Source organism: Tachypleus tridentatus, chromosome 2, assembly GCF_004210375.1.
Source record: "Tachypleus tridentatus isolate NWPU-2018 chromosome 2, ASM421037v1, whole genome shotgun sequence".
In the NCBI taxonomy this organism is placed as follows: Eukaryota; Metazoa; Arthropoda; class Merostomata; order Xiphosura; family Limulidae; genus Tachypleus; species Tachypleus tridentatus.
The window spans coordinates 88,017,573-88,031,038 of NC_134826.1; the positions used below are offsets into that span (position 1 = coordinate 88,017,573).

General features: G+C 34.2%; 1 protein-coding gene across 1 annotated transcript in view; it reads left to right on the top strand.

Moving 5' to 3' along the window:
- Positions 1 to 13,466, top strand: part of LOC143244434 (glutamate receptor ionotropic, NMDA 2B-like) — a 135,882-nt gene that overhangs the window by 98,111 nt on the left and 24,305 nt on the right. The window contains exons 8-9 of the mRNA XM_076489081.1: positions 7,837 to 8,057; positions 12,278 to 12,425. Coding sequence (XP_076345196.1) covers positions 7,837 to 8,057; positions 12,278 to 12,425 — 369 coding nt within the window. The remainder of the gene's footprint in view (positions 1 to 7,836; positions 8,058 to 12,277; positions 12,426 to 13,466) is intronic.

Here is a 13,466-nt window from a genome sequence, read left to right on the forward strand (position 1 = left end):
TCTAACAAAATTATACAAGTTTCAATCAATGGCCTTTCTGGCTTGCTTATTAGAGAAACTTTCACAAACCTTATAACCCTATTTAATGTTTTCTAGAACCTGGATACAGCAATGTCTCTACTTTGCTTACTTTAGTAATGTTCCTTTAGACTCCTTACTCAAAAAACAATATATTATCCTAATTACTTTAACACAATTCTGTCTAACCTATTTATTTGAACAATATCTCTTATCTCCAGCTTATCACAACAGTATTAGTTCTGGTCTACTTATTTAAATAATAACTTTTCTATCTTTCTTGATTACCACAACACTACTATTTCTGGTCTATTTATTCTAACAATACCTTTCATATCTCTCTTGGTTAACACGACACTATTATTTCTGGTCTATTTATTCTAACAATACATTTCCTATCTCTCTTGGTTAACACAACACTATTATTTCTGGTCTATTTATTCTAACAATACATTTCCTATCTCTCTTGGTCAACACAACACTACTATTTATGGTCTATTTATTCTGAAAATACCTTTCCTACCTCTCGTGGTTAAAACAACTCTACTATTTATGGTCGATTTATTCTAACAATACCTTTCCTATCTCTCTTGGTTGACATAACATTATAATTTATGGTCTATTTATTCTAACAATACCTCACCTATCTCTCTTGGTTAACACAACACAACACTACTATTTCTGGTCTATTTATTCCAACAATATCTTTCCTAACTCTCTTGGTTAACATAACACTACTATTTCTGGTCTATTTATTCTAATAATACCTTTCCTATCTCTCTTGGTTAATACAACACTACTACTTGTGGACTATTTATTCTAATTCCACCTTTTCTATCTTTCTTGGTTAACACGACACTACTATTTATGGTCTATTTATTCTAACAATACCTTTCATAGCTGTCTTTGTTGACACAACACTACTATTTTTGGTCTATTTATTCTAACAATACATTTCCTATCTCTCTTGGTTAACACAACACTATTATTTCTGGTCTATTTATTCTAACAATACATTTCCTATCTCTCTTAATCAACACAACACTACTATTTATGGTCTATTTATTCTGAAAATACCTTTCCTACCTCTCTTGGTTAAAACAACTCTACTATTTATGGTCGATTTATTCTAACAATACCTTTCCTATCTCTCTTGGTTGACATAACATTATAATTTATGGTCTATTTATTCTAACAATACCTCACCTATCTCTCTTGGTTAACACAACACAACACTACTATTTCTGGTCTATTTATTCCAACAATATCTTTCCTAACTCTCTTGGTTAACATAACACTACTATTTCTGGTCTATTTATTCTAATAATACCTTTCCTATCTCTCTTGGTTAATACAACACTACTACTTGTGGACTATTTATTCTAATTCCACCTTTTCTATCTTTCTTGGTTAACACGACACTACTATTTATGGTCTATTTATTCTAACAATACCTTTCATAGCTGTCTTTGTTGACACAACACTACTATTTTTGGTCTATTTATTCTAACAATACATTTCCTATCTCTCTTGGTTAACACAACACTATTATTTCTGGTCTATTTATTCTAACAATACATTTCCTATCTCTCTTAATCAACACAACACTACTATTTATGGTCTATTTATTCTGAAAATACCTTTCCTACCTCTCTTGGTTAAAACAACTCTACTATTTATGGTCGATTTATTCTAACAATACCTTTCCTATCTCTCTTGGTTGACATAACATTATAATTTATGGTCTATTTATTCTAACAATACCTCACCTATCTCTCTTGGTTAACACAACACAACACTACTATTTCTGGTCTATTTATTCCAACAATATCTTTCCTAACTCTCTTGGTTAACACGACACTACTATTTATGGTCTATTTATTCTAACAATACCTTTCATAGCTGTCTTTGTTGACACAACACTACTATTTTTGGTCTATTTATTTTAACAATACCTTACCTATCTCTCTTTATTTTAACAATACCTTTCCTAGCTCTCTTGGTTAACACGACACTACTATTTATGATCTATTTATTCTAACAATACCTTACCTATCTCTCTTTATTCTAACAATACCTTTCCTGGCTCTCTTGGTTAACACGACACTACTATTTATGATCTATTTATTCTAACAATACCTTACCTATCTCTCTTTATTCTAACAATACCTTTCCTATCTGTCTTTATTCTAACAATACCTTTCCTATCTCTCTTTATTTTAACAATACCTTACCTATCTCTCTTTATTCTAACAACACCTTACCTATCACTTTTTATTCTAACAACACCTTACCTATCTCTCTTTATTCTAACAACACCTTACCAAAATCTCTTTATTCTAACAATACCTTACCTATCTCTCTTGGTTAATACAACGGTATTCCATCTAATTTGGTTATCTTAATTGATTTTTCATGCTTTCGTTACAATAATATTTTACACAGCATACTTTGAGGAAACTTTCGTAAGCGTTATTATTATAAAATATACTGTTATTATTTTAGTACACAGGGTAAAGAAGATAAATAGTAAAAAATAACGACAACTAACGTATAAAAGTACTTCATAAAATTTTGAGTTTATACATAAAGTTATACCGCTGAGCCCCTGGTGACCAGTTGATAAACGGAAAACGTTTACTTATGTAAGCTTTATATAACCACAAAAGTTTTTAAATTGATACTAGTTTAATCGAGTACATGAGTTAGTTAAGTTAATGTTTGTGATAAAACAGGTATTTAGAATTTTTTTTATTATGAAAAATCAAATATGATATTTGTTCAATTTTCAGCTTGTTTCTCAACATAGATGTTCTACATGTAATTTAGATATACAAGTTCTATAGAGAGTTTCTTTGTTGGTTGGTTTCGAATTTTGCGCAAAGCTGTCTCTAATTTAGCAGTGTTAAGACTAGAGGAAAGGCAGCTAATCATCACCTGTCGCGCCATCTCTTGGGCTACTGTTTTACCAACACACTTTGGTATGCACCCTAACATTACAACGACCCCATGGCTGAAAGGGCGAGCATGTTTGGTGTGACGGGGATTCGAACCCACGACCCTAACTACCTGACCATGCCGGGCCTCTGCAAAGATAATTTTAAATTCCAGAATTATAGAACGTATTGATATATAACTGGCCAAACATTCAGGTGTTATAAAAGTTATTTTGAAATGATAAACAAACATAATGGTTAGTTAGAGTTAAGTACTAAAATCAATATTGTAATAAATAGGTAGAAACCGAAATTAAATGAAGTGGAGAGTGCGACAGAAATACTTTTAATAATATAGATGTTTCCACCAGGCATTTCCGTTTTTATAATTGTCAACAGTTAGCATTTGTAATCAAGTTTTTATCTGAGTCCGAGAGATAAGTCATACTGACACTGGGTTAAGTAACAGTTAGTTGTCTTATTGAAAATCATAAGAAACTAGATTTTCACTCATAAAGTTTTATATGAACTACTTACAGGTGATTTCGCTCGTGTGATTTTAGAATTTTTACGTAAAGTGACACCAGCAGTATCTGAGCATGACCGTTTCCAAATATTGAACTGATAGACTAGTTGGAAAAGGAGTAAACATCCGGTGCGCCACTGGATACGTTTACCTGAATGAATAGTGGAAGTTGACCCTACCATTCCATAGGTAGCCTACACACAGCGCCAATGTGCGGAACATGTTATTTAGACAATGTGACGCTCACATTAATCCTTGTATTTACCGTAATTAGAGGGTGACGCCCTCTAATTCAGATTAACCACTAGTGATGAGCACAGCGCAGATGTCCATTGGTGTAACTCTGTGCTCAACTACAAACTAAACAAAGCAGTCCGTAAATGTTTCCGAATTTGTTATGTACATCATATTCTAGTTTCAGTGGTTGGTTTAGATCTTATTTGTATTTATATGTGAGCTGTGTTTGTGGATCTATTCTGACTTATTAACGATTTATAGTTTATCTGAGTTGTTTCACATAACGCTATCTTGAAAAAAACAAAACAAAAAGTAAAGGCGCGGCGTTCTTAGGGAGCTTTTTTTTTTTTTACTCATCCATGTTTATTTTTTAATTATACAAACATTTACTTGAACTGGTTTTATTGTTTCATGTTATTGTACAATTTTTCTGCTTGTTACAAAGGTCATGAACATCCAAAGTCTCCTGACGTATATATTGAATAATAATACAGACCCATTCAAGTTTTCTTGTCTCGACAACGACACGACAAACTGTCCCCAAGGGATAGATATCTGCCATTGAAACGCGTCTTTTCTGTAAGTCATTGAAGTCAATAAGATATATACCATCTACAATCACTCTGATAACCGAAATATCTCAATTTCGTTTGTAAGAAAAAATATTGCACAAAATATATAAGGACAGAAGATGTTTTTTGCTACAAATTTATTGAAGTTGAGAGATGTGATAGAAAAGATGGATTCTAGAATAAAAATGAACATCAAATAAAAAGCTGAGAAATACGTACTAAACCAGCGTTTACTACAAATAAAACTGATGAAATAGAAACACATTAAGGACCCTTTTCTCTTACAAATCAATCAATTTTTTTTTGCAGATTGTGCTCCATATAAAATAACTGTTTTTTAGCCAAAACTCTCTTCATTCCTCAGAGTGTTCGTCGTTTGACTGGTGTGTTTCTTGGTGTGTTTTTTCCAAATAGCTTTGTGTTAAGATACTGAAATATTACACTTAGAAAAATTATATGCTGACGATATTGTCATTTATTACACATTAACGTAACTCTTTTGAATACGTAATCATATGAAATATATATCCTTCCAGAACCGAAAAAATAGATTCTGCTCTGCTCTCTAAGTCTTTTTCTCACTTAATTGAGGCAATTTGTTTTTATTGTTATTATAATAATACAGTGAAGGGATGATTATAAGTAAGAGTTTAATGTCTTAGTTTCAAAGTTAATTTCAAGTGGAAAGATGGAATTGTTACTTTGAAAACAAGTCTGGGCCGTACTTGTTACTATGGCAAGGAACAAATACTAGTCTTCGAAGAAACATAGTTATCAGATGACCACAGAACATCACCACTCTAACATTTGTTTCTTTTAAGTTTTTCTTTATATATATATATATATACCACAGGCACCTGAGAGTGCAGACTTTTCATGAATAAGTTTTCTGACCAAAATGTTCGACGAGTAGGTTTTCTACCCAACTAGTAGAACGCAGTCAACTGTACAAACCTAACCTCACCTTTACACAAACTCTGTAACACTTCACAACTGTCATACTATAACCACAGCTAAGCCTAAGCCTATTCGCCTTCGTAAAAGAAGTGGCCGCCCTTTTGAAAGTTGATAAAGGTCTTAGTTTTTATAAAGTACTTGTGATCATTAATCATGGCTGCCATTTTGATTGATTTTATACTCAGTAAAACAATGTCGAGAGTTCTTTGTTTGGAGGTGGGTGTACAGTTCATGAGTTATCTATATTTATGTAGGTAACCACATGGTGATCGTTCACAGTTACAACAAATGAATGTCAAATTTAATAATATTTATATGTTATAGCATCAGCTTCTCAAACATTTGAAGCAATATTAAGAACAGTCGCTGGCACGTGATCAGACATCACGGTGAGAGGGTGTTTTTTGGTTTTTTTTTCTCAGTGATCCCACCCTTAATAATCCTACATCTCACTGACTATGAAAAAACATGGTTGTATGAGAAACAGTCCGATATATTTTATACTCCCATCATGAATCTCTTTAGAATATTTCTTCTCCACTGGTACAGCGGTAAGCCTATGGATTTACAACGCTAAAATCAAGGGTTCAATTCCCCTCGGTGGACTCAGCAGAGAGCCCGATGTGGCTTTGCTATAAGAAAACACACATACATACACTTTAGAATATTCAACATTTTCTAAAGCGTCCTTGCCAACATTATTTGAGTGTCTCAGTAGACTGGGAATAATTCACCACCAGGCTTTATAAAATAGAAATAGGGTTAAGTTCAACTGCGACTCCCTTGGGACATTCCCAATAGTTTATAGTGTTTACATACAAATTTTGGTTGAAATTGGCCTAATACGCTCGGAGGAGCTAGAGTTCGAATAAACACACATTTCGTTTATATGCAGATAAGCCAACATTGTTTCAACTTTACGTTCAACTGACGTTTGATCCACAGTCTGAAGTAATAAACCAGCAACAATAAAACAAAATATTCTGTTCAATTAGAAATGAACCTACTATTACTTTTATCACTAGTTTAACCTACGAGAGTCCGTGAATAAGGTAGAATAAATCATAACGAAGGAATTTCCATGGTTATGTAAAATATTTTGTAAGTTAAGTGAAATATGTTGATAGTTCTCCTTATATTTATGTTATAATGTTTCTAAAAGTTTTATTTAAAAATAACAAATAAATGTTGTTTTCTTTAATATGTTCTACAAAGTAATAGCATGTTTTACTAATATGTTTGGTCATTGTAAGGCCTGGTGGTTACGGTGGGTTGGAATCACTTACAGCCTTGGGGCATTATAATGTGAGATAAGTAAAAGAGTAGACCAGGAATTGGCGATGGGCGATAGTAACTACCTACCTCCTTTCTAGTTCATCACTAGCGCGGATAGCCCTCGAGAAACTTTATACGAAATCTAAACCAAGCAGTTTCATTGTCAGTCATTGTTTTATTTGCTATATCAGGCCTATTAGATGCTTGTGTTACAGTGTTATATTTGTTTAGTAAGTCGAAATATGCAACCAGAAAGTGTTAATATCAGCAGTAGAGGAAAGTTTTGTATTATTGCCAGTCTAGAAAAAAACCCAGTGATTAATACGCCCGCCTTGCTCAATGTAATCCACACTTGATTCTGTTAGACCTAAGTTGATTAGCTTCTTGTTTACTGTCGAAGTTGGATTCTCTACTGCTGTGTCAAGCGGACGCCGATGATGCGTTTTGCTTCTGTCTAGTAAAGTTCTAATCGATAGATGTGCGTAAACACCTGCATTTCAAGTTAGTAAACCTTATTTTCTAAACCTTGCTTCAAGAGAATAAACAATCCACTCATCTGTTTTTCACTCTCACACCAAATCAGGTAAATGACTCGCTTAATTATCAATTATCACGATTACCCTGACAGTCCAGGTTAGGTAATTAACTGTTATTTCTGTTTTACCAAATGTAAGTTTAACGAATAATTTATCACCATTACCATGATAGTCCAGGTTAGGTAATTAACTGTTATTTCTATTTTACCAAATGTAAGATTAAGGGGTAATTTATCACCATTACCCTGACATTCCAGGTTAGGTAATTAACTGTTATTTCTGTTTTACCAAATGTAAGATTAAGGGGTAATTTATCACCATTATCCTGACAGTCCAGGTTAGGTAATTAACTGTTATTTCTATTTTACCAAATGTAAGATTAAGGGTAATTTATCACCATTACCCTGACTGTCCAGGTTAGGTAATTAACGGTTGTTTTTTTTTCTTTATCAAGGGTAATATTAACTAGTAACCTATAAAGTATACTCTGTTATTTCAGTAATTAATTGTATTCCGATTTATCAACCTTTAGGTTCCTTGGTAGCTCCGCAGTAAATCTAAGTGTTTATAACCCTAAAAATTGTTTTTCAATACCCGCGATTTGCAGAGCACAAGTATTCCATTGTGTAGCTTTGCACTTAACAAATAAGCAAGATCTTAATGAGTAACTTGGTCAAGACAGTCACGTTACCTGTTTCATCAGAAGTGAGTGTATCAGACCAGTAAACAACTACATGCTTGTTCCACGTCCTGTGTTAACCATAATCTTTTATTTTCAGATCGGAGCGTGGACAGCTGGAAACCTAGAAATTAAAGACATAGTTTGGCCTGGAGACAGTCCCGTTCCTCCTAGGGGAGTGCCAGAAAAATTTAACCTGAAGATAACCTTTATGGAAGAACCACCTTACGTAAACCTGGTTCCGCCAGACAACGAGACTGGAGAGTGTAAGACAGACCGGGCAGTCCCTTGCCGCGTTTCGCCTGAGTCCGAATTGGTTGGGTAAATAAATTTATAATGATAATGTTCAGATATGTTTATTTATGTAAGTAAATTAACTTGAGCTATCGGTTTGTTAAGAACACTCGAAAACTGACAGAAGTTGTTTCTCACTGTGTTGTTGTGTTTTGTGAGTAGGATTTCTCAAAAGTGGCTGAATGGATACGAAAGTTCGTATACGTTTTGACTGTGATCAAACTTAGAAGTGTTGAGTTTGTGAAGAGTCAAGGTCACAGCGAAGTCACGAAAATCCCCAGAAAAAAAACACATCCTGTCTGTTAACGTGGAGCCGATTTTACTTTACTTTCACTCTGTTTTTGTTCACAAATGACTGGATTTCAATTAAACTTGGTGGACATGTGTAGACTATTATTTCTCATTGTCATGCTAAAAGTAGTCCGTGTACCTTCATAAAGATGGACAAATGGACATATTTTTCTAACTTTTCAAGAGCCAAATATGATCAACCCTACGTGGCAAAAGAGGACACACTGTTTATGTGGATGTCTAATAATTAATCTGGTAGTACGGGTTGTTGAGCGAAACAAACTAAAACGATTTATGAAAATAATTTACTTTAACTTTATTAAAACTTATCCCTTTTGATGAATGGAATTCATTTAATTGGAATCCCAGATTTTAATGATTTCGCAACAGTCAAGTTGGAGTGTCTCCGGAAAGTCCCCCAGTTGCACAGCGATATGTTTGCAGAGTCACATTGCTAGAAACAGGGATTCGATACCCATGGTGAGAAAAGCACGGATGGCCCATTGTGTAGCTTTATACTTAATTCTATCACCCTCAGTACATTTTGAGGAAATCTGTGCTACTCTGACTTTCAAAGTGAAATCAAACTGCTAGCATTGGAAATACTTTTGGTCAGGTAAAGAATTTACTGTTTTACTGGTTATGTTTTTGAAAATCTGCTTATTACACATTCAGTCTAATTATATTCAAATAAACAGTATAGTAGCTCACAGAATGGCTTTGAATTTTTAGCCGCGGCATAGTGGCTCATAGAACGACTCTGAATTTTTGTTTTTATTTTTTTCAAGTATAAAGTTCATAGCTCCATATCTTGACCGATTTGACATATATTTATAACCACAGCTATTGAGAATTCCCTCTTGTTTGTTTGTTTTTTTAACAGCTTGAACATTGTATAATGTGATAATTTTCCTGAACGTAATATTAATATTAAAAGCCATTTTCAATTTGAACGTTTAAAACGAAGACTTAGCTTCGTAGTTTCAAGGTAGTTTTCATTCTGGAAAAATCAATTTCCGATGGGCAGTTTTCAGTTACATTGAGAATAAAATAATAAATTATATTAACTAACAATGTTACAATGAAATAAATATCAAAGAATTTACGTTACTGATTTTATTTTCACATTTAATTCCGCCTTCCCACTGTTTATCACATCTAATTCGTTCACTAATCTACACCATATATTTTATCCATTGTCGTATTCAATGTTCTATATTTCACTGATTTATAGTTTATACTTTACCTAACGGTCACATACATATTCTTATAATTCCCTAGTTCAATCTCTATGGTTCCTTATACCAAATCAACTTAATATTCACTCTACACCCAACTAACTCAAGCTTCCCCTAAACACAACTGACTGAAACTCCTCCAATCTCAGATTAACCGTTCTAAGTTCTACCTCCTATCAAACTAATCCAAACTTATTGTTCTACATAACTGACAAAAGTCTCAACCTGAACCATAAAATTCATGTGAACTTTATGTGATTGAGTCAATTAGATACTCAACCATTACAGCCTATCACATAATGTTCATTTGAATTTTGTGGTTCTGGCTTCAATCCCCGATTTTGTTCTTTCAGTGTTTAGTCCACGTCCTCAAACACAATATTCAATTCTGTTAATTTTTACATCATTCTTTTCCGTCAGTTTAATTTCATTCCGCTCAGTAAGGCTTCCTTCTACCTATATCATTCCTTCTACCTATACCATTCCTTCTACCTATATCATTCCTTCTATCTATATTCTATACCATTCTTTCTACCTATATCATTCCTTCTACCTATACCATTCCTTCTACCTATATCATTCCTTATACCTATACCATTCTTTCTACCAATACCATTCCTTTCTATTGAAACAAATTAAATTCCGGTCTTTATCTTCTTATTTTTCGTTTGTTTTTGCGCAATAACTGTCGCTATTATCAAACATACCACCATATTTGTAGCTTTAGCCCATGACATTTCTGTGACTGAACCTGACCCCCAACAGGATCAATCTCACTGTCAACTTATACTCCACTATCTTAAACTTTGAGGTTACTCCACTGGCTCCGGCTCACCATTTACCCCACTTAATTTAACATTACTGTCTAAGGTTTCCCCATTGGTTCCGGCTACCACTTACCTCACTTACTTAAACATAACCTTCTAAGGTTATTTCATTGGTTGCATCTCACCATTTTCCCCATTTAATTAAACATAGCCTTCTAACTAGATTTTTTTCTATTAAGCTATGAAAACCACTTTCAAACAAACCAAGAATTATTTCTTTGTTCTGTTTTACAAATTATAAAATATACAGATATTTCTGAAGAAAGAATAGAGAATCACTGTAACCTTGTACAGGTTATTAACTTATGGTATATGTTCTCATGAAAAACAAAATATTGAAAATACAAAGCCCAGAATATTTTTTTCTTCTTAATACTCTCACGTGTTGATGGAAGACGTGTTTTGACAAACGAATTTTCCACGCCTCGATTGCCCCGTAATGACGACTTTTATTTAAAAACATATTTTCAGTATAGGCGGTAATCTTTTGTTACACAAGGCTTAATGAATTTCTTCTTCTCAGGTTTGTTCCTGGAATACGTTAACTTTTCAAATACCAGCAACTATATAGAGGTAACCTTTTCTCGCGAGATCTCTTAATTAATTAACACATTATCTAACGGAAAGCGTGTCTTAATGTTTCCGACTTACAATCGATTTCATAACATAATATGACAGCATGCAAGTTTCTTCTTAAACGATTAATAATGAATTTAACTCACTTCTATTTCTTTTAAATATTAACTTCTACTCCACATTCCTGTTCTTAATTGACAAGTTTTAACCGGTCTTTGAAGAATTTAGCTTCGTTAGTTTGTTTGTTTGTTTGGGAATTTCGCGCAAAGCTACTCGAGGGCTATCTGTGCTAGCCGTCCCTAATTTAGCAGTGTAAGACTAGAGGGAAGGCAGCTAGTCATCACCACCCACCGCCAACTCTTGGGCTACTCTTTTACCAACGAATAGTGGGATTGACCGTCACATTATACAACCCCACGGCTGGGAGGGCGAGCATGTTTAGCGCGACTCGGGCGCGAACCCGCGACCGTCGGATTACGAGTCGCATGCCTTACGCGCTAGGCCATGCCGGGCCAAAGCTTCGTTAGAATAACCATATTAAGTTATTTCCTATGAAAAACAGCCATTACCATCAACGGTCACCAGGCTTACAACACTAAAAAATCGGGAGTCAATACCTGTGGTCCGGCATTGTCAGGTGTTTAAGGCATCGGACTCGTAATTCGAGGGTCGCAGGTTCGAATCCCTGTCACACCAAACATGCTCGCCCTTTCAGCCGCGGAGTCTTTATAAAGTAATGGTCAATTCCAGTATTAGTTAGTTAAAAGAGTAGCTCAAGAGTTTGCGATGGTTGGTGATGACTAGCTGCCTTTCCTCTCGTCTTACACTGCTAAATTAAGGACGGCTAGTGCAGATAGCCCTCGTGTAGCTTTGCGCGAAGTTCAAAAACAAACAAACAAACAAACAATACCTGTTGTATGCAAAGTACGGAAAGCTCATTTTATAATTTAGTGATTAATAACATTCAAAAACCAAATACTGAAAAATAGGGTTAATAAAATCAAAGTTTTACATGAAGTTCGAAAACAACTAAAGAGCCCCGAAATATTTTATTCTGCAAAAGAAGTTAACTTTGTGAAAGAAGTAGTAAAAGATAGAAACCGATGAAGTTCGAAAAAGCTAAAAATGTAAGTAAAAACGTTTTGAAAAACCCACCGTTGAAGTGGATAATTTATGGAAGAGTTGTTTTTTTAATGAATAATAAAGAGTTAAAAACTAAGTCATATTGTTAAAAAACAAAACGTCGTGACTAATATAACTATTATTTTGGGAGAATGTTCTAGAATACACAGAACGGATTTGTTTTTAATTTCAGAGTCAACATGACCTTGGCCATACGAAACCCCAAGTACTACATGTGCTGCTCTGGTTTCTGCATTGACCTTCTTCAAAAATTTGCCGCTGACCTTGGGTTTACTTACGACCTTTATCGTGTGGAGGATGGAATTTGGGGTGTCCGAAATGTATGTGACTTAGAATTATTCTATGGACTAGGTTTCAGGTTTATTCGCTTTAAGATTTGAAAATTAAAAAAAAATCTACAAACCTTTGATACATCCAATTGTTATATTTCAACCTTAAGCATTGAATCTAGAGAGCTTTATGGAGCTTGCTTATTTTGGCCTAATACTTACTGCCTGAAGAACTGAAGAAGAGATAGATATTAAAGGTTATCTTCTGTGTCGAATTTTTATGTTTGAAACGTGCTATACTTACCTGACTTTTGCCAGTCGGAAAACTGGGCCTGTAGAGATAAATAAAATTGGATAGTTGTTACTGTTAGACGCAAAGCTACACAAAAGATTATCTTTGCTCTGCCCACTTTGGATATTGATACCCGGTTTTTAGTAGTATAACGCAATAATGGAAGACACAAAATGTTTAACAACTTTCATGTTACGTCACTACTATTTTACAACGTCACCTCGTTTAAATTACGTTAAAGGAAAGATTTATGAGGTCCATAAATTGGTTCTGAGAATAATTACATGAATTCAGGTGTGACATTAACAGTTAAACATAAGCACTGAACCCAACACCCTTTTCTTTCTTTCTTTTTTTTTTTTTCGATTTCACAACTACTCCACCTATAAATGGTATCGATTAAGGCATTTGGATATATTCCGCATTTCAGGGTCATTACGTGTGAGTCCCGTGGTAGAATAATGTTAAATATTCGGATTTACAACACTAAAATCAGTGGTTCAATTTCCCTCGGTGGGTACAGTAGATAGTTTATTGTGGCCTTGTTGTAATAAAAAATACACACGCATAGACATGACGTTTCAATATCCATTCTGCACTTTGAAGGCATGGATGCGTTATAAACGTGACAGTGAAATTCTATTATTGGGTCAAACTATAATAGTCCAATTAGCTGCATTCCTTTCAATCTATAAGTTGTGTATCTATAATCTAAGCACCTGTAATCTGTATGGAAGGTCAGCTTTACGGGAATACCTGAAGCAGATAAGCAATTTTCCAATCACTGGTTTCAGTGAACA